We start from the raw sequence: 22,805 nt of genomic DNA on the forward strand, positions 1-22,805 counted from the left end.
GGGGATAATGGTACTTCTCTAAAGGGCTGTTGTGACAGTTAAAGAGTCAATTAGTATAAAATCCTTAGAACAATGCCTGACACACAGCAAGCACTCAATTGTATTAATTATTGCTATGATGACATCGATTTGGCACCCTCCACACTTCTGATGGAAAAATTGATCATAGGGAAATTGGTATCAATCAGGTAGCCGAAATAAGTGAAGTCAGTTACCCAATGGTCAACTCTTGGATGTGGCCAACCTAAGAGAAAGCAAACACTCACAGCTTAAATGAGCTGTTGATATAAAGATAGTAAGAAAAAAAATCCAAAAGAAAAGAAAAAATCAAAAATATAGATTTTGTTAGGGATATAACTGCTTATAGGCCCCTTCTCTGTGGAAAAACAAAAGAACTCAGAAATGTGATGAACATCTACTCTGGGCAACACACCTATTTCTATATCCGACTGAGGTGTACTCGTTCAAGTTTCAGTTGTTCAAAAATACAAAGAAAAGAATATTTGATCAGACAAATCTGAGCTCACATTTTTTAGTTAAATTTCGGAATAAAAAAGATCTTAAAATGTATCGATCACTGATGAAAAACAAAAGTACTCCACATCACTTTCAAAGTTGGAATGCCCTTCTTCAGTTTACTCAAGTTCACTTGATTGCTTTTTTCCACAATGTTTTAAACAATAATAAAGACCCCAGCTTCCTTACCAGCCTTTCCCTCTTGCTTTTTTTTGGGGGGGGGGGGTGTGGATTAGCCCCGAGCCAACATCTGCCTCCAATCGTCCTCTTTTTGCTGAGGAAGATTGGCCCTGAGCTAACATCTCTGCCCATTTTCCTCTATTTTATATGTGGGACACCTGCCACAGCACGGCTTGATAAGCAGTTCTAGGTCTGTACCTGGGATCTGAACCAGTGAACCCCGGGCTGCCAAAGTAGAGCACATGAACTTAACTGCTACGCCACTGGGCCGGCCCCTCCCTCTTGCTTTTCTTTCTTATAGTGACAGCGATCCACCACCTGCAGGCTGGTAAAGTGATATCAAAAAGGAGAAACTTAGAGGGATAGCCTATAATTCTGGGAATCTATCCAGCCACTTCAGTGGTAAATACATACCAAGTGAAGAGAGGTCTTATTCTCTGCTCTCTAGCATTTTAACCCCTCTTTTCATAACTTTCGGCAAACTCAGATATCCCATTTTCAAAAAACAAACAAAACATCCGCTGAACAACAACAATTAATACTCTGTGTTGACGACATCCCTCGACTGTAACTGCCAGGAGCTGATGTCATTTGTCCCTCTGGTATTGGTGCTGACAACCTGAGATAACTGTCCACTAGTTCTCAAAGCTTCTATTACTGAACTGTTTCCTTAAGACCACTAGCAGACACTGGAAGTTTTAAACTAGGTTCATAAGAGATAAACTAAAGGTAAAACATTTTAAAGTAGGACTTTATTTATAAACCAATTATACAAAGTCCAGCATTAATAACAAACATGTAGGAGAGCAAACTGTTTAAAACTGCTGAAAGGAGTCCTGATTCACCTTAGCCAACCACCTTAAATCCTTTTACTTATAATCATGCCCCTCATCCAGTTCCAGTTCTCTAATCCTCATGGAATTCTCCTGGGGGAATTTCCTTTTCATCTTCTCCCAAGAATCTTATAGCACCCAGGATATATCAGGTATACAAGTAATCTCCTTTAGGTCTAAAATTGTGCAATCCTTTACTATAGAAATTTTAGTCTAGAAGCTTGTCTTTTTTTCTTTTTTTAGAATAACACTAAATATTACAAAAGTAATGCATATTTATTATAAAAGTAGAAAACACAGTTAAACAAAAAATAAGATTTAGTCAGCTACAATACTACCACTGAGATAACTACTGTAAACATTTCAGAATATTTCATCCCAAACTTTTTTCTATATATAAGCAATAAACAACTGAAAACCAAAATTTAAAAGACAATACCATTTGCTATAGTTCCAAGAAAAATGAAACACTCAGGTGTAAATCTAAATATGTGGAGAATATATATACTGAAAACTACAAAACTCTGATAAGAAAACCTAAAAAAAGATCTAAATAAATAGAGAAACATACTATGTTCATGGATTGGAAGACTCAAAATAGTAGAGTCAATTCTCCCCACAGTGATCCAGACTGAACACAGCATCAATCAAACTCCTATCAAGATTTTACTGTAGGTACAGTAAAACTTACATGGAAAGGGAAAAGAAGTGGAATAACTAAAGCCATCCAGCTCATTAGCTAATAGCTAAGTTTACAAAAGAAGAACAAAGCTTAAGGAATCACACTACCTGACTTTAACACTTACTATAAAGCCACAGTAATCAAGACAGTGTGGTATTGGTGATGGGAGAGATACCTAAATCAGTGCAACAGAATAGAAAGTCTAGAAAACATTCCACACAAATGTGTCCATTTAATCTTTGACAAAGATGCAAAAGCAATTCAACGCAGAAAGGACAGTCTTCAACAAATGGTGTAGAACAATTAATCATCCATATATAAAAAAATGAACCTTGATCTAAACCTTACATCTTATACAAAGACGAACTAAAAACGGATCATAGATGTGAATATAAAACATGACACCATAAAATGTTTGGAAGAATACACAGGAGAAAATCTTTGTTAACTGCAGCTGGGTAAAGAGTTCTTAGAAATGGCACTAAAAGCACAATCCATAAAAAACTGATAAAACAGATTTTACCAAATTTAAAAACTTCTGCTCTGCCAAAGACCTGTCAAGAGAAGAAGACGACAAACTATGAACTGGGAAAAAACATATGGAAATCACGTATACAATAAAAGGCTTATGTCCAAAATAGAGAAAAAATTCTAGGGGCTGGCTCCGTGGCATAGCAGTTAAGTTAGTGCACTCTGCTTTGGCGGCTCGGGTTCATGGGTTTGAATCCTGGGTGCACACCTCCACCACTCATCAAGCCATGTCATGGCCGTGACCCACATACAAAATAGGGGAAGACTGGCACAGATGTTAGCTCAGAGCAAATCTTCCTCACCAAAAACAAAAACAAAAACAAAAGAGAAAAACCTCTCAAAACTTAACGATCAGAAAATACTCTAACTAAAAATTGGGAAAGGATCTGGACATTTCACCAAAGAGGAGACAAAGATGTCAAACATGAATCAATAGTCAACATTGTTAGCCTTCAGGCAAATGCAAACTAAAACCACAATGAGACAGATACTACACAACTATTAGAATGGCTAAAATAAAAAATATCAACATTATCAAATGCTGGTTAGGATACAGGGCAATTAGAACTCTCACTTCACTGGTGGGAATGCAAAATGGTATAGCCAGTCTGGAAAACAATATGGCAGTTTCTTATAAAGTTAAACACTTACCATATGACCAGCAATCTCCACCTAGAAATCTACCCCAGAGAAATGAAAAGTATGTTCACGCAAATATTCTGTACACAAATATTCATAGCAGCGTTATTTATAATAGCCCAAAACTGTAAAAAACCCAAATGTCCCTCAACGGATAAATGGATAAAAAAGTTGTAGTACATCCATACAATGGAATACTATAAAGGAACAAACTATTGATACATGCAACAGCTCAGATGAATCTCCAAGATATTACATTGAGTGAAAGAAGCTGGTCTCAAAAGTTTACAACGCTGTGGGGCTGGCCGGTGGCGCAGCGGTTAAGTGTGCACATTCCACATTGGTGCCCTGGGGTTTGCAGGTTCGGATCGTAGGTATGGACTTATGCAATGCTTTGTTAAGCCATGCTGTGGTAGGCGTCCCACATAAAACAGAGGAAGATGGGCATGGATGTTAGCTCAGGGCTAATCTTCCTCAGTAAATAAAAAATTTAAAAAAGAAGTTTACAATGCTGTGCTTCCACTTATTAGGAAAAGACAAAACTATGGTATGGAGAACAGATTAATGGTTGCCAGAAGTTATGGGTGAGGGGAGGGTGTGACCATAAAGAGATAGCATAAGGGAGTTCTTTTGAGATGATGGAACTGTTCTGTATCCTGACTGTGGCGGTGTTTCACAAATCTATACACATTCATAGAACCGAACACCAAAAGAAAAAAAAGTTAACTTTACTATTAAAAAAAAGGAGAAAAATATAGGCTTAGATTGGTTACTGACTATACTATTCCTAAAATGTTTATAAGCAGCAATAGAAATATTGCACATTAAATATCAAGGTAAAAATTATAAAATAAATATATATATTCATTATAAAAATAGAAAATAAAGATCAGTAGAGATTAAAAAAAAGCCCTCATCTATAATTCTTAACATAACTACAGTAAACGTTTTGCAATATTTTATTCCAAACTTTTTCCTACACAAATCTACAAACATATATAAACATGTATACTTAGAAGCAGGATTACAGTGCATATACTGTTTTGTAATTTATACATTTCAATTAATATATCAGTAACTTCTTTCTATTTCAATATTCACTTCTACATCATTTTTTAAATGGCTGCCGAGTATTCCATTATATGGGACATACTATAAGTTACTTGAGTCAGGCCCAATGTTAAATATTTGGGTTGCTTCTAATTTTCATTATTATAAATAACTCTGAGATGAACATTCTTGTAGCTATATCTTTATAAACATCCATCACTGAACTCCAGAAAGGTTATCCCACCACCTCCCTAACATTGAGTATTATTATTATTGAGGCATTTTTCTTTCTTCCTATTAATTTGTAAGAGCTTTTTATATATTACAGATAATTACACTATCATATATTTCATAAAAAGCTTTCCCAAGCTGTTGTCATTTAATTTGGTTAAGGGCCTCTTTGGATGAACAGACATCTTTTTTTTCAGTTCTACCTATTCTCCCTTTTCCTTTATGGCTTCTGACACCAGTGTCTCTGTTTTCTAATAAGAACAGTAAATCCAATACATTTATTTATTGTGGTAATTGATACATTTGGTCCTACTTTTGTCCTCATACTTTTTAGTTTTTTATACATTCTTGCTGTTTCCATTTTTTCCTATTATTTATTATACTGTTTAAGTTTTCTTTGCCTCATTTTAAATTAGTAATCTAAAAGTTATATGGCTTTTCTTCTTGAAATTAAAACAAATAAATTTTTATGTTATTGGAATTATCTATGATCCACATTATTATAGTTTTAAAATTACTTGCTTTTTAAAGAATTTTTTATAAAATTAAGTTTAAAAACATTAACAGGAAGTAGTCAGACACGTACTCTATGCTTTCCTGGTTTCATTGTTCATTGCTGCTAATTTTACTCTGACTTCTCAAAAAAATTCACAAATGAACAGCTTGGTCGTGTCATCTATTTTTCTCAGAATGCTCTAGCCTCTAGAGATTTCTCTGCTGCCTTCTGGCATTTAGTATTGCACAGGAGAAGTTTGATGCAAACTTGATGTGCGTGTGTGTGTAATGTTTTTTTTCCTGCGTGTGTGTGCAATGTTTTTTTTCCTGTCTGGACGTTTGTATGATTTTTCTTTGTTATTCAGAACTTTCACTGCATATGTCTAGATGGTGGTCTTTTCCTTCCTCATATTGGGTGTGTGTTCTTTTGATCAGAATCTCCTTTGATCACTTTGCTTTGGCTTGCTTCTCCTCTATCTACTCTATTTACACTGAAGAATGAATTAGGATTTTCTTAAGTTTCCTCCTATTTCCTACAGTGAGTTTATTTCATTTGGGGTCATCTCTGATTCCTTTTTTAATCTACCAATTCTTCACATATGCCTGAAAATTTTTTATATTGGCTCATCCTAAAAAAAAAAGGGGAGGCTTATGTGAATCTTGCTAGTATTGGGAACTGAGGTGGTATCTGCCAAGGACTGCATGGTTTCTGATCAACCTGTTTATGGAAAAGTTTAGATTTGATCAAATTTTAGTTTCTCAATCAGAGGTCTGGTTTGTTTGTGAGGAATAGGGAAGGAGTTTTAATTATAGATCTGCAAAGTAGGGGTGTTTTATCTCACTGAAAATTGTTATCCATTCCATTAAAACACGACTGCTGTTGTCGCAGATTCTTATAAATAGACCAAGGTAAAGGTTCTATATAAGCATCCCTAAACCAGGTAAGGTAACGGTGAGTAGTGGGGGTGATGAAGTGGGTAAGAGAGAAGGATTTAATATTGAGACGCTGCAGCTTATTTCATTATTGATTCCTGGCTAAGGAAAAAATAGCAAAAAGTTTAGAGTAACACTTGATGAGGTATTAATTTAAAAATTGAGTCATGTCTTCCTATATATCTAAAACTCTCCCACCAGAATGATTACTGTTCTTAGCATGGAAACTTTTCCTTTAGTATTTATGATTATAGAGAGAATTATTTTAACATTATATAACTAAAAGTTCAATTAGTTCAAAATATTTTATTACATAATTTACTTGAGTTTCTTTTTTTTTTTAAAGATTGGCACCTGGGCTAACAACTGTTGCCGAGCTTCCTTTTTTTTTTTTTAAGGATTGGCACCTGGGCTAACAACTGTTGCCAATCTTTTTTTTTTTTTCCTGCTTTATTTCCCAAACTCCCCCTCCTCACCCCCGTGCATAGTTGTATATCTTAGTTGCAGGTCCTTCTAGTTGTGGGATGTGGGACGCCGCCTGTACGTGGCCTGAACAGCGGTGCCATGTTCGCGCCCAGGATCCTAACCTTGGGCCGCCGCAGCGGAGCGTGCGAATTTAACCACTCAGCCACGGAGCCGGCCCCAACTTGAGTTTCTTGAACTTCTTAAATAGTTTATTATTGTTTTTATTTTTCTTTTATCAAGGCAATAATCCTTAGAAGGCTGTATAATATACCAAGATCACACTTGCTATTAAACTGAAATTTTGCAGAAATTATCTCTCTCTTTTCTAAACAAATGAAACAATACAATAGAAAGATGAATAAAGGAAAAGCTAACCAAGTCTCCCAGTCCTCTTCCAATCCATTCCCAGTCTGCTGAGGAGCCTCAGTGTTAGCAGTTCAGCAACCTGGTATATGTCATCTACCCCTTTATCTTTGTTCACAAATACATATATGCAAGTGTATCTGCAGATTATACAGAGCTCATTTTGTTTTTTACTGAAATAGAATCATTCTACAGATATCTATAAATTTTCAAGAGGAAATGTCTGTACCTTTTAAATGGAATACTCAATTAATTTAATTAGTACGTAAGTGAAGAAAAGAGACTTGTTTTTTTAAGACGAGTAAACTGGCCAAGACAGATGTCCATAATTAAGTCTTTGAATACTTTAAGAAGTAGAAAATCTTTCCCAGTTGCCATATTTTCCTTCACTATTTACAATTTGAAGGAGATATTAAGAACCCAGTCAGAAAATTGTATGGGATTTATAAAGTTCAGAGGAGCTGACCCTAGTCTGTAATCCTTAGTAAGTAAAACTTTTAGCCTTCTAGGTGTTAACAAGGATCTGATTGCCTTAATTTCACTCATCAAATTGATGGCTTAGATGACCATGTCCCAGAATTTGTCCTTATTAATGGATATAATAGTCCAGTTCAAGTCCAAGTCTATATGGGCTTTTTATCTCTATTAAAAATTAAAAAAAAAAATTCAAAAGGCAAGGGATGTAATGAGTTTGAAATTTAACAAAATTCCTAGTGGCCTGCTGCTCTATTCATCAAAAATTCATGTCTTCCCATTGTGATTGCACTGAAGAGTAAGTTCATTCCTAAGCCCCATAAAATTCTCAATGAAAAACCAAAGTTTATTTATCCTTTAATTTGCAGAGCTGTCAATTTTGGCAGGTTGACTCTAAGGGGATAATCTTCCCCCTCCTTTGGTGGAAGTTAGGGGTCTGGAGAAAAAGAATGGTTTTCATCCTCTACAAACTTATTCTTACAGCTTCTATAAAGAATGTGTAAACCTGCTCTCAATCTACTGAAAGTGACTAATACTAGGCAATGAGGCATGAACGACAGGGAGAGCTGGAGACTGGGGGAATTCCTCAGGTGAGTCAGAGATGACTAGAAAGGATACCACTCAGTAGAATTTCAAAGTAGGGCTGGTTTCTCCCTCAAACTTTGTGCTAAATTACATACCTTCAGTTAAAAATGGAGAAATTTTTACCTGTTACAGTTATTTCCATGAGGTCACATATTTTTAGCCATGAAAAGTTTCAGACATTCACTTATTTATCTGGTTCGGGAGCAGATCCAATGAATTATTAATTACTGGTTCTGGGATTTACTCCCTGAACAATGAAGACATACACATCTTCACTTACATTCTCATAAGTTCTGCATCCACCCATCAAGAGCATAAGAGACCTCTAAGCATAGAAATCTGCTCACCTTTCTCGGTTACTTCTGCTCCCTCAGGGAAATGAGCATTTTATAAGCCTATTCAACAATTATTTTTTTATTAAGCAAATCAATCAATCTCAGCCATGATCCTGTGCTCCAATGTTATGTTTAAACACATTAAAATGTCGTGAAAAGTGAGAGAAACAAAGCAGATCTAACCTGAGTCTGATTTTCTTTTCCTTTCCTCAAAAGTAGATGCAATGTTCAGATGTCAGCAGAACGACATATCTATCTGGATGTACATAGCAATCTATTACAACAATATATTTCTGATATTTTAGCTTTCTCAGAAATGATCTTTTATCTTCAAGATTATTCTCTTCCTTCCTCAGCATTGTGCTTTTATATATCCAAATTATTTTGTGGTACCATGTAAAGGGAAAACTTTTAAAGTTTTTTTGGGGGGGACACATTTACTACACTTCTTTTTCACTCACCTACTCTTATTTAGGCATTTTCAATTTCTTAAGTGGATGTGAATGTAAGTCAGTGGTTTGTCCTGACAATTAAGTTCAGCAGGAAAATTAGTTTGTCTATAATTATTTCAACTGTAAAAGGTTTTCAGAATCTTTGATTTTTTCTTTTCTTGAATTTGAACCTTTCAAGCCACTGAAGAAGACGATACAGTATATTCCATTATAAAGTGATAGATGAGACTTTTCCCTAATGAAAGCTGATGGTTGATGGACCAAATACACAGGACTGCATCAATACCTGTGGTACTGGTTTAAAATGGAGATACTGAAGAAAATCATTTGAGAGCAATGGAAATGTTTTAATGGTTACTAAAGACAGTGGGAGGGAAACAAGAAAAAGGATATCCTTTGCCTTAGAAATTTCATTTTATTTGATGTATATTTTGGTATTAAGGCTTTTGGAAAGCCTCTTGAATGTGATTTTAAATATTACTGGGAGATGCCTACCTCTTAATGAGTCAAGCTGAGAATGTCCCAGCTTGCACATCAATGCGCAGGATTTGACAACTTTCGGAAGCATTTGACAGGAAGGTGGGTAGGTGAGTGGAGTCTACTGTCCCTTATTCATTCATTTGCTTATTCAATAATCCTCCTGAGCTCTTATATGGGTGAGGCATTGTTCTAGAAGCTGGAGATAACAGTAGTGAACGTGTCTGAAAACAGACATGGAATTTACATTCTAATTAGGGGAGACTGAAAAATTTATGGAAAGTAATATATAAGTGTTATGGCGAAAAACAAAGCAGGGAAGAAGGCCAGGGAATGCTGGAGGTGTGGAAATTTATTTTAATTAAGGTGGTCAGGGAAGGCCTCTCCAAGAAGGGGACATTTGAGCAGAGACATAAAGGAGATGAGGGAAGTGAGTAACTGTGGACACCTGAGGCAACAGCATTCCCAGCAGAGGGAAGAGCAGGCAGAGGCAAGAGCATAATCGGTCTTTCAAGGAACGGCAAGGAGCCCAGGTGGAGCAAGCACCAGGATTACTACGGAGATGCGATCAAGAAACCAGATCACGTACAGCCTTGTTGGTGACTGTAAGGGCTTTAACTCCAAGAGAGATGGAGTCATACTGGAAGATGTTGGATACAGGAGTGATGTAATAAGGGTTATGTTTAACAAGCTTTACTCTTGCCACCTACTGAAAATGGGCTTTAGAGGAGCAAGGAAGCAGGGAAACTGTTTAGGAAGCTATTAGAATAACCCAGGCAATAGCTGCGCACAATTTTTGCCAGGGTGATGGTGGCAGAAACGATAAGAAGTGCTTAGATTCTGGATTATGCTGTGAATCACTCATTCCAGGATCAGAACAATGTATTAAATTGTGATACAACAGAAAAGTGGCTTTCCGTGAGTGGAAGAGATACACAGTCGGAAAGGAGAAATAGTCCTGGAATGGCTAGAGCTTTCCCTCTTCAGTTTGCCCTGTCCTCGAACATTAGAGCAGGTAGGCAAGCAAACAAGTGCTCGGAAAATACTGACACATACACGTTTCAAGTCCCTGTGATTCCAGGAAGACACACTTCGCCTGGACCAGGAGTTCCTACGGCATCACTGTGTAGCTGACATTTCCAAAGACAAGCAACATGTTACTACAGGCACAGTTACTTGGTTCCCTCCTATGGTCTTAAGTAATTTTCTTCACTTTCTGGGTATCTCTTATTTGCAAGTGATCAAACTTAGTCTTCTGATACAGTATTCTCTCACTTAATTCTCACCACCCTGATGTACCTCCATCAATATCAGTTTTTACCTCATTCTTTTACATGTCTGCCTTTCCTATTCCACTCTGAGCTCTTCAAAGGCAGGGACCATGTCTTAGTCATCTTTATTTCTTTAGTACTTGGAACATTGTCTGGCATGTAGTAGGCAACCAGCAAATTTTTGATAAACAAATGTAGAAAGTTTATTTGGGTGGTGGAACAGTGGGAGATGTTTCTGAACAAAGGCAGAACTAATAATTATTACACAAAACAAAGTATTTGAATTAAGGAAGTCTTTAATTCAAATCTTGGGTCAGTTATTCAGCTCAATAATTGTATTTTAGCCAGTCTTATTTCTGCCCAGTAATATCTTAATAAGACTGTGGAAATGATAAGAAGCGGAAGGCATATCAATACTATTCCGTGCTCCTTGGAGTAGACTGAAGATAAAATAAATGTCCTTTTCTTAAATAACTACCTGGACAAAAACAACATTCAAGTAACTGTTCATTCTATATATAACAAGTATGCAATGCTGACTGTGAGACATTTGTACTAGGTGCTTGACATTTCCTGCTGGAAAGCCCCAAGATTAAACTAAACCTTAAAAAAAGATCACTAAAATTAAACTAAAAGATAATAGTTTTCAATTTTATGTATATATTTATTGAAGAAACATTCACTGAGCACTAACACCTATGTGAAAGTCTACAGAGTTCTCATTTTTAAAATAAATTTTTGAGTTGCTAAAAATATTTTAGTATACAGCTGATATTTAAGAGAGTATTTTTTAATAACATCAAGTATTTAAAGAAAGGAATCAAGTGAAATATTTCCTATGAATTATTTTCTCCCACTGCACTTAAAAATCTGACTTAAAGGAGTGACTCAAGTGCTAAGCTCCCACAAGCGGACACTATTTTATTCTTGTGCATGATGGTTAAATTAAAGGAGCTATTTAGCATGGACTGGGGTAGAGGACTGAGTAGGGAATTTGAGGAAAAAACTGCTGAAGAAAGGGAGAAAATTTAGGAGATTTGGGTTTCAATTATATCTGACAATTAACTCAGTCACTACGCTTTAATGAAAAAGGGGGACGATATCAACAATTACTAAAGACTGCGGAGCCTGGGATGGTCTCTTGTGAACAGCGTAGTTCTATGGTATCACAGACTCGGTTCTGCAGCTGCAAATAAGAAATGTTACTTTGCTGATCTTCTTTAAAGAGCTGACAACTTAAACTATCATTTATTTGTATTTGGAAAATATTTTTCTTCATCTGTTTTATAATATATTGATACTTTAAATATCATGAGTTTGTTATCAAAGTTGCTTATTGGATCTATAATATCTGCATGTTTAAGACAGATCCTCCAAGCAGGAGTTAAACTGGCAACTCCTCGAATGTCAGTAAGTGAGCTCTCTCCACGTACACTCATGAAGTATAGTGTCATTTTAACTTTGAGACCATGGGCAAAGCCTAACCTTACAATGTCTCAGTTTTCTCCTTTGTAAAATGGGAGTAATGAACTGTATCTACCTCATGTGGTGGCTGTGAGGATACATAAATGATGCAATCACAAACATCTACTGGGCACCTACTGTGCGCTGAGGGACAGGAATGAACAAGGCACTCCCTCCCCTGGTAGGGAATGCACTTAGCACAGGGCTTAAAACACTCTAAGCACACAATGAATTACAGCTCTTAATATCTTGGAAATGTCAGATATGTCTCACAGAATGGGACTGTGTGTGCAAGATAAATGTGTACACACTCTTTAAAATTCTCTGTATATTTAAAAATTCTTGGCAAGAGGAAAGAATCTGTGGCAGATTCAAAATTGGGATTCCTTTCACAATCCAGATTCTCTTCCTTTGGAAAGCACCAATGATATAGACTGACTTTCGTAGGCCTTGGACCATCTTTCTATACATAGTAGAACTCTGGAATTTCAACCAAATACTTTATATAGTAGTTAACGAAATGAGGCATTTTCCAAGCAGAGTTCAGGAAAGAGTTTTCCTTTACAGCAAGAATACGAATACGACTCATCAGTTTTCATTGCAAACTCTCTTTGCAGATGTAACTGGTACTTTGGAATTACAGAGATCCATGGTGTTGACTATAGGGATGTATAAAGTAAAAATGGAAGTTTCTTGATCTGCTTAATTTATAAGAGGTTAGGGTATCTATAGTCACCCAGGGCTCCAGAAATCCTCCGTGAATAAGCATAAAGTCCTGTAGGTGGAAACATGAAAATGACAAAGAAGGGTAGAGAACAGTATTGTCAGAGGGTATGAGCCTTAACTAAGCCAAAGATATCTACATAAAGAGGGAGGAGTAATGATTGAGAAGCCATCATGGCAAGTGAGAAAGAAGGTGATCCTAACCAATCTAATTCAGAAGTATGAGGGTCATACCTCTGAGTAGCAAGAATGAGCTGAAGAGAAGGAATGAGCAGCAAGCATTTGAGAGGACTGCAGGGGAAACAATATTTTCTGTGGAGGGCCAGATTTCAAGACAGATTTAGAGCATGTATGGGACTGGCTGAATAGTTCCAGCAACTGGGGCCAAAATCACTCTGCTTCCAAGTGAATCTTCACGAAGAGTTTCTGCAGGTGGAAGGACTATAAGCCTCTTCATAAGGAGTCACTGGAGCCCAGGTTTGACTGGCCTCCAAGGGAATCCTACAGCAGCTGAGCAGGCTGCAAACAGGTCAATTAGTGTCCAAAATCTTCACCATGTAATCACCAAAAGACCCCCAATAAAAGATCTTGGCAGATTAAGGGAAAGACTTAAAGTCAGCCACAGCCTAACTCTATCATAAAAACTTATATTCACTGGGGTCATTAACCCTGAAGGCCATATGAGATAATGAGTTTAATATACATTAGAGGCCCAAAGTAGGAAGTTAAGCAGAATGGGCTATAGATTTAATTCACAGCTGATGATATAAACTTTTACAAGTCATTCTCAACTGTTCTGTACTACAGTTTCTTATTAAAAACAAAAACAAAAACAACTGTTGATGATAATGTCTGAGGCCCTTCTGTTAGCACAGGCAAATAAGACCATATTTGTAAGAGTTCTTTGGAAGAAAGGAGCAAAAAAATATACTACTAAACGTAACTGCCAAACTAGAAAAATCTTGCTTAGAAAGTTATAATTGACAACTTACTGCAGAGGACAATAGCTGTATAAAACTAAGACAACTCAGGATTTACTATTTTTAAGATTTAGTAAACATTGAAAAATCAGTTTAAATTACTTTGGAATGAAATGACAACTTCTAACTCTTCTATCTAATCTTGAGAATCATACTCAATGTTACCAGTGGCATAAGAAATACAAATTAAAACAATAAGATATCATTTTATGCTTATCTGATTGGCCAAAATTTTTACAAATCAACTATAGTCACTGTTGAGAACACTCTTAAACACTGCTGGCAGGTGGATATACTGGTATAATACTTTAGAAGAGCAATTTGACAAGATTTATCCAGACATAAATGTACGTATGCTTTAATTGCAAATCCTGTTCTGAATTTGACTTACTGAAATATTCTTAAACATATGCAGATATATATAAAGATGTTTACTGCACCACTGTTTGCTTAAAAACGTGAGTAACAATATAAATCTAAAATCAATATAAATTGGTAGAGAAATGGCTGGATAAATTGACATATCCATACAAAGTTAGCTATAAGAAAGGTGGATCTTTATGAACTGATATGGAGACATATTCACAAAGAATTAAGTGGGAAAAAATCAAGTTGTAGGACAGTGACTGATTTTTATTTGTTTAAAAAGACCCTTTAAAAATTAATCAGTAATTCTTATATTATTTACATGAGAAACACAAATACCGAACATTCATATTCTAGCTTGTTTTAACCTGAAACTCACCTCAACAGAAAGCCCTGTCAGTTTTTTGAGCAAAAAGCTATAGGTATACTTCAATATAAATACAATTTGAAAAACATGCTTTGTATTATGTCTTTGGGAAGTACAAATTAAAGGAGAAGATTCTTACTTGTTTTTAGATACTTACTTCTACAGCCCTTCTGGTCTTGAAAATTGTCACTAAAACCCCACAGGCATTTACAATACGATGCAAAACAATGTCCAAAATAACAATGTGAAGATTTACTGTGCTACAAGCAAACAAATGTCTTCTACACTACTTTGGCTTTTTTAAATCTAAACAAGAGCTAAGATAAGCAGATTTAAAGTATTGGTGGCTCGTCCTTCTTGCCTAAGACTATTAGACCAGCAAAAGCCATCAGCAAGCAGCATCCAACCAGGCTTCATATAGATCTTTCTATACAACTGCTAAGTCTGTATATATTTTCATCTAAATATGCATGAATAGGTACATAAATTTTACATGTTATTTATTATATACTCTTTAATTGCAATCTCTACTTGGCAAGCACATTAAGCAAAAAGGCCTAGCATGGGTTTACGATATTTGTTAATGCTACCTCCTGACAAACCATTCAGTAGGATCCCTATCCTGAGACACTAGAGCCCTGCTTTACATGATCAGTGGCCAAAGGGACAAGACTATCATTATATATAGTACCAGTAAACAGGTAGGCTGGCTGATAGTTACAAATTGGCACAATGTCAACAAAGCCTGACACTTAGTTATGTGCAGGGTACTCACATCAGCATGGTGGCCTATCATATCACATCGGTCACAGCGTTTTCTCCAGGAAGGTCTTTCAAGACATCTGTGAGTGGAAGACATGGGTAAAGAGCAGTCTAAGCAGAAGCGGGCTGGACAAGCATACTGGAGATGTCCTCTCTCAGAGCAGAGGCAGCAGGGGCGAACTTTCTATGGGGCAAACAGAAAATCTCTTTAGCAAAATACTTCAGTTTCAACTAGTAGAAGATTAATTTTTCTTCCTGTATAATTCCATAAAATTATTTCCAATTTGAGACCCAAATGAAGGTTAAATCTTGAGCATAATTGTAAAATCAAACAACATCTGAAATCAGAGCTTTAATACAAGCTATCAGTACTTGTGGTTGCCAAAAATGCTTAGTCTGCATGTACTATCAGCTGGCATCTATTTCTTATGCCTTGTCTTGTAGGAACATTGACAGAGGGGAGTGTGTCTGAGAAAAAAAGTAGGATGATGAGGATCTGGAAGCCAAGTCACGGGAGGAACAGATACAGGAAGAGGCTGCTTGCACTGGAGAAGCAAAGACAAAGAAACACAAGAGCTGTCTCAAATATCAGAAAGACAGTCATTTGGAGGAGGGAGTAGGTAATGGAAGGAATGTTTGTTAAGGGCTTGCTATATGCCAGGAAACGCTAAGAGCTTTAGTTCTGTGTTGTTTCAAAGGTTGCTGTATTTGTTTAACACAATTTATATCAATAAACATTTATAAAGGCTTAAAATCATAATTTTCTAACAATGAAAATTATCCCACAATGACACAACTGTCTCCTAAAGTAGAAGGTTTAGAAGTGAAAGAGGTCTCAAGAATCATCTGATTCAATCTTCTGTTTTTATAGACAAGAAAACAGAGGCACAGACGGTGAAACAATTTGCCTAAGAACATGCAACTAGTAATGGGAAGCTGAAATTGATTCCAGGTTCTTCTGACTCTAAATTTTTTGTTCTTTCCTCTACTCTAGGCTGTGACCTACATGAAATTTAACACACACATTACATAAGATTTGAATTCTAAGGTTTTAGGGTTCCAACCCTAAGATTTTGATTTTAACAATGTGGAAAGAAACACTGCATATTTCACATACTTGTGGAAAGGGGCAGTTCTTTGACAAATGGCCACATTTGTCACAATTTCTACAGGTGACATTTTTGTTAGCTGAATAGTATCGGTGGGTCCATCTTCCAGATGATCTATTATTACCTATCTGGGCCTAAGGGGAAAAAAAATCAAGAATTAAAAAAAAAATATTTCATTCTGCTTAATAAAAACCATTTACCCTTCTCTTAAAAGACAACTATCAGTGAATAAGGAAACATCACACCTTGATAAAGCAAGAGAATTAATAGTTATAGTCTGTTCAGTTTAGAACCCAGCAAAGGGAACTTTATGTTCTCTTAAAAGGAGTGAGAAAAACTTAAAAGGAGGTGCCATGAAGGTAGCTCTCCTTTCTGACTGCCCTGCTCCCCCATTCTTTTACACCTCTCCACATGGTTCCTTTACTTTTCCATCTTCTACTACTTACAGTTCAGGTCTGTAAGGGGTACTGATAGGTATCATTTAGACATTCTAGTGGCATTCAGAGAAAGATACTGCTGCGTTCTATCTATGAATGTGCATCACATTTTTCTGAATGAGAACCTTGCTTTAATTTTTAGTTAGCGGATGGTGTTTTTAAAGATTTTTGTCTTTTACAGTTATAAAACCACATGCTACTGAATACATTCCCTCTTTTGAACAGCCCAGGGTTACTGCATACAAACTAGACTATAACTTCTAAGAGAGAATGAGATAATTTCCTCCCACTAGAGTCTTATAAGCTAGTCTGCCTATAGTGACCCAATTCTTGCTGTCCCATATTCTAGCCAAAATCTATTATCTTGCAAGAGAATACCAGCAAAGCATACCATATGGAATATATAAAGAGGGATATATAAATGCCAACCATGCTTTTCTCTTGTTTGGTAGAATTCCACCTTTGAAAAAGCTTTGATCTTTTACGTGTTATTTCTGCTGAACTGGCCAAGTAGACCCCAAATAGATACAACGTAATTATCTCAAAACTTTTCTCCTACCAAGTTGTGATATTATTCTCTTTTCTAGCCATCTGCCACAATTAAGGCTAATAATTGACCAAGTCAAACACCTGCCACATCCTAAATATAGACTAACCATTTCCTTACGCTGAAGAAGCAGTTATTTCCGGTGTTGATCTTCAGAGGTACCAGGCAATATGGGGTGAGAGGACTCAGCATGGCAGAGAAGAAACAGAGGGAAAGGGGCTAATCATAATGGGAATTAACTGACTGACAACAATCAAGGCTGAAACATGTAATTCAATCACCCATATACTAAAATCAAACTTTTCTTACAAGATACTCAGACCACTGCTATTTTTAAAAAGTTTATTAAGTTATCATAATGAAGTGAAAGGAAACTACAAATCAGAAAAAATTATTAATCTATTATTCATAACTTCAAAAACAATGTGATTTTACCTCAACGTCTTTGTCACTGATGAACCAGTTTACACCATCTTCTCCTACAAAACAAATAAAATTTTACTCAATTTTGACACCTTTAAAGCACTTATAGATGGACAAGAAATTATTCAATTTGTTGGTACTGAAATTAGACCCCAGGGTGTAGTGAGAACTGTGAATACCTTAACCTCTTACTTGAGTGACTCTGAACAAACAGCCTCTCTTAACCTCAGTTTCCTTACCTATGAAATGAGAATAATAGTATTTGCCCCATCTACCCAAAAAATACTGTGAGAATCAAATGAGATATGTGGAAATGCTTTCAAAATCAAACCAGAAACAAATATAAAAAAATCAGTGAAGGGACCAAAACCTTACAGCAGATGCAGGAAGAAATCTTACCTGAAGTTATCTGACTAAAGCAGAGCTTTCTGAGTCAGCTGCCACAGCCCCCCAGCCTTCCCCACCCAGAGGCCTCCCGTCAGGGAAGTGACTGGCCCTGGGTACCAGGACATTCCCAAGTACTGTGTAAATGAGAGCCTTCCGTGCCCTGTCCAAGCGGTGTCCCAGTCTTACCTTTGGCTATTTGTGAGCTACTCAGCACTGAGTGCTCCCACACTGTCTTTTTTCCTGGTCATCTCCCTATTGTCAGTTAAGTCACAGGCCCCACACCATTTAGACCTAAGTAGGCAGAGGAAAGGTTTTTCCTTCCAATATCAGTATTAACTGTGTCCACTAGATTCCCCTTGTAGTTGACTCTCATTATAACATTTAAAAAAATTGGACTTTGAATATACACAATCTCACAATTAGGGCTCGGATTTAGCACTGTATTTTATAATAGCAAAGATAGTGGAATAAAAGACCAAAAAAAGAGGCCAAATATCCAGAAGCCACTGGTTGATCTTAAAATAAAAATACAAAAACCTGGGGGAGTGGGCGTGGGAGAAATCCTACGTTTTTCTTTTTTATCAGCTGTTTTCTTCTCTTCACACTGCCCCTTTACAAACCTGCAAATGGCTGTTGTTCTTCTGGTCGACTCACGGCCGAGGAGGAAGGGACATATGACTACTGCAGAAGCTAAGATGTCAACAAAGAACTGAAAGATTTTTTTCTCCTCACAAAGCAAAGATTTCCTCCCTCCTATCTACTCCTCTTCTCTATCTCAAAAACACAAATTGAGCTTGACTCTTTTCTTTGAAAAGAAATTTGAAGAGATAAGAAGTAATCTACATTTTCCCAGGCCTACCAGAAGTAAGTGTCTAGAGATTATTTTAAAATAAAATACTTTTACTAAGAAAACCAAGAGGCTGCTTTACAAAGCGACCAATCCAGAGGAGAGCAGGGATGACTAGTTCCTTTGTAAAATTTGGAGGCTGCATCCATCTACTGAGAGCAGAGAATACATGCAATAGCAGGAGCTCTATTCCTTCATCATCATCCACGCTATTCTTCTTTCACTCAAAGGATCCATCTAAGAGACATGCTTTGCTATAACTTTCAAAGCTGTCTTTTGTATCTCAACGTCCTTCATCATTAAAATTCAAAATGACCACTTAAAATCACTTTAATTATAAAACTAAACACATTATCCCTAAAAAAATGAAATCCAAAGCCAATGAAATGCAAAATGGCAACTGTTACCACCTCCAATCCCCAATAAATTTACACAGGAACAGAAAATTGTGAAAAAAGGGAAGGTTTGAGATAGGGAGGTTGACTCCATTTAGATTGTTTTAACACACCTGTGGAATTCAACAATATTCTAGATTACGTACTAACTCCTCCTCAACAAGTTACAGTATATTCTTACTGTAGAAAATTCATCAACAACTACACAAACTAAGTTTCAGTCACAGATGAAATCAGATTTCTCAAGTGGTAAATGAAGCAAAGACATCACCAGGAACACTATAAGCCAACTCTTGGCCCTATCCATGGTTCCAGCTTTGGTTCAACCCTGGTAACTCCTGCCCTTGCTCTTTTATCTATCCTGTTGCTTCTTATCTCCAAATCCCAACCTAATGAAAGCGTTGTCTAAGGGCTACGCATTTGAACTTCAACAAGCAGCCAGTTCTCTACTTTGTTAAATTCCTGTTATGGGACTTGGTAGAAACCTGGGTTCCAGTCTTAACGCTATCTCTTATTTGCTGTGTGGCACTGGGCAGGTTATTTACCCTCTCTGGGTCTGTATAATAATGGGTTGGCTTAAATGGTATCCATGGTACCTTCTAGCATTAAGTTTTTGTGATTCTATCAAATTTTCACTCATCATTGGGATCAAATTCATTGTCACTTATTCTACGTTACCTAAATCCTCCAGGCCTTTGCAACCAGCCCATGGTGTCTTGCTTTAAAGACAAGGAACATTCATCTTCCATGTGTTCACCACCCAATGGCATGGAATATAAAATGATATTTCCCTAAAGTGTAAATTTAGGACTGCCCTGAAGATGCCTAATATCAATCCTTAGCTGCTTTACAGCCTTGTCTTGCTAATATCTGGGACTGTCATTCTTTTCAGATATCAGAATTGTAATCACAGCAATAGCTGTTGACTCTTTCTGTGCGTTAAATCAAGTCAGTTTAACAAACATGTACTGAAAGGTTACAATGAGCAAAAGTATTATAGGATAAACAAAGATGCATAAGAGCTTATAACCTAGTAAAACACAAGGAGACAAATGAAAGAAGAGAGGACCAAATAAAATGCTCTGGTAAATTTAGAGGAAGAATAGACGTCTGAATTTAAGGGAGAAAGGGGAAAAAAGTCATGGAAGGCTGTGACATAAAGGAAATGTTATTGAGGTGTAATTTACATATTATAAAATATACCCATGTAAATAATACAATATGATACATTTTGACAAATGTACACACCTGTGTAACCACCACAAAAATCAAATGTAGAACATTTCCATCATCCCAAAATGTTACCTTGTGCATATCTGCAGTCAATCCTCCACTGCAGGCAACCACCGATTTGCTTTCTGTCACAACAGATTCGTTTTGCCTGTTCTAGGACCTCATATAAATAGAATCATATTTTATGTACCATTTTATTTCTGGCTTCCTTCACTCTGATTTGAGGGATTCCTCCCTGTCATTGGGCAGTAGTAGTTTGTTACTTTCTTATTGCTGAGCAGTATTGCATTGTATGGATATAACAATTTATTTACTGTTCATTTAGGGTGAACATTTAGGTTGTTTCCAGTTTTGGGCAATTATAGAATTCTCAGTCTTTTAAATCTTAGCCTTAGAATAGGTGTCAAGTAGCATTGCATTAGGATTTTAATGGGCTTTACTGTGATGAAAAACGATGTTGAGCATCTTTTCATGTAATTATTTGCCATTCACATACCTTCTTTTAAAAATTGTTTAAATTTTTGGCTTGTTTTTAAATTGGCCTATTTTTCTACTTTTGGGGGAGAGGGAAAGAGGGTTGTCTGTTTTATTTTTATTGAATTTTATGAGTTCTTTATATATTTTAGATACAAGTCTTATATTGGAGGTGATTTGCAAATATTTTCTTTCTGTGTGGCTTGCTTTTTCATTTATTTTTTAACAGTGTTATTAGAAGATCAAGTTTTAATAAATTTGACAATTTTTCCCTTTACAATTATTTTCTGTGCTCAAAGAAATTTGCTTACGCAAGGTTACAAGCATGTTCTATGTTTTCTTCTAAAACTCTACAGGTTTAGCTTTTTATTTTTACTACCCATTTTTCCCCATATGAATATCCAGTTGTCCCAGCACCATTTGTTGAAAAGATTATCCTTTCTTCATTAATTATCTTATCCTAGCAACTCTGTTGAAAATCAATTGACAACATACATGTGGGTCAATTTTTCTAAGTTCTATTATGTTACATTGAGCTATATGTCTATCATTACACTATATGGCAGTCTTTATTACTTAAACTTTATTTAGAAACCTTGAAATCATGTAGAGTAAACCAACTTTTTTGTTCTTTTTCAAGATTGCTTTCGCTATTCTAGACCCTTTTGATTTCTGCATAAATTTTAGAATAAACATCAATTTCTATTAAAAAGCCTTCTGGGATTTTATTGGTATTGTGTGACATCTATAAATCAGCTTGAGAAGATATTTTAACAATATCAAGTCTTCCAATACATGAATATGGTGTATCTCTTCATTTATTTTGGTCTTAATTTTTCTCAGTAGTATTTTATAGGTTTCAGTGACCAGGCCTTGCACCCACTTTATTAAACTTAGTACTAAACTTTAGTAAACTGAGTATTTCATGTTTCTTTTATCGCAAATGGTATCTTTATAATTCCATTTTTCAAGTTTTGGCTACAAGTTTATAGAAACACAATTGATTTTTGTTTACTCACCTTGCCTCCTTCACATCTGCTAAATTCACTCAGTTCTAGAGGCTTTTTGTAGATTCCTTCCAACTTTCTACATACACTGTGAATAAAGACAATTTTACCATCTTTCCAGTCTGTATGTCTTTTATTTTTTTCATATCTCATCGCATTATACAGAACCTCCAGTATGATACTAAATATAGGTGGTGACAGCAGATAATCCTTGCTTTATTCTCACTCTCAGGAGAAAAATATATTCAGTCTTTCACTATTAAGTATACTGTTTACTGTAGATTCTATATAACAGGTTGAGGAAATACCTTTTTATTCCTAGTTTGCTGAGTTTTTAATATAAATAGGTGCTGAATTTTATCAAATGCCTTATCAACTGAGATGGTCCCATGGTTCTTTCTCTCTCTTTCTGTTAATATGGTGAATTACAGTAATCCATTTTCAAATGTTAAACCAACCTTGTACTCTGGGATTAACCCCACTCAGTTAGGATGTAATATTCTTTATATTATAAATTCAATTTGCGAGTGTTTTATTAAGAATTTTTACATCTGTGTTAATGAAGGATATTGATTTATAGTTTTCTTTTTTTATAATGTCTTTGCCTCATTTTCATAATGGGGTGAAATTGGTCTTGTAAGAGTTGGGAAGTGTTGGGAAAATCTGTATAGGACTGGTGTTATTTCTTCCTTAAATACCTGACAGAATTTGCCAGTTAAATCATCTAGGCTGGAGTTTTCCTTGTTTGTGGGCCAGGAATTTTACTTGTAGG

At 36.0% G+C, this 22,805-nt stretch overlaps 1 protein-coding gene across 4 annotated transcripts in view; it reads right to left on the reverse strand.

Annotated features, from left to right (window-relative positions):
• The window catches only part of ZCCHC7 (zinc finger CCHC-type containing 7), a 228,910-nt gene that overhangs the window by 35,760 nt on the left and 170,345 nt on the right, over nucleotides 1-22,805 (reverse strand). For 3 of the 4 annotated variants that reach the window (XM_014861146.3, XM_014861147.3, XM_070519171.1), the window contains exons 3-5: nucleotides 17,703-17,746; nucleotides 16,292-16,417; nucleotides 15,188-15,358 (exon numbers count right to left, since the gene is read on the reverse strand). In XM_014861146.3, coding sequence (XP_014716632.1) covers nucleotides 15,188-15,358; nucleotides 16,292-16,417; nucleotides 17,703-17,746 — 341 coding nt within the window. The remainder of the gene's footprint in view (nucleotides 1-15,187; nucleotides 15,359-16,291; nucleotides 16,418-17,702; nucleotides 17,747-22,805) is intronic. The other variant, XM_070519172.1, reaches the window with a different exon arrangement.

The sequence above is a fragment of the Equus asinus genome, chromosome 10, assembly GCF_041296235.1.
Source record: "Equus asinus isolate D_3611 breed Donkey chromosome 10, EquAss-T2T_v2, whole genome shotgun sequence".
Classification (NCBI taxonomy): Eukaryota; Metazoa; Chordata; class Mammalia; order Perissodactyla; family Equidae; genus Equus; species Equus asinus.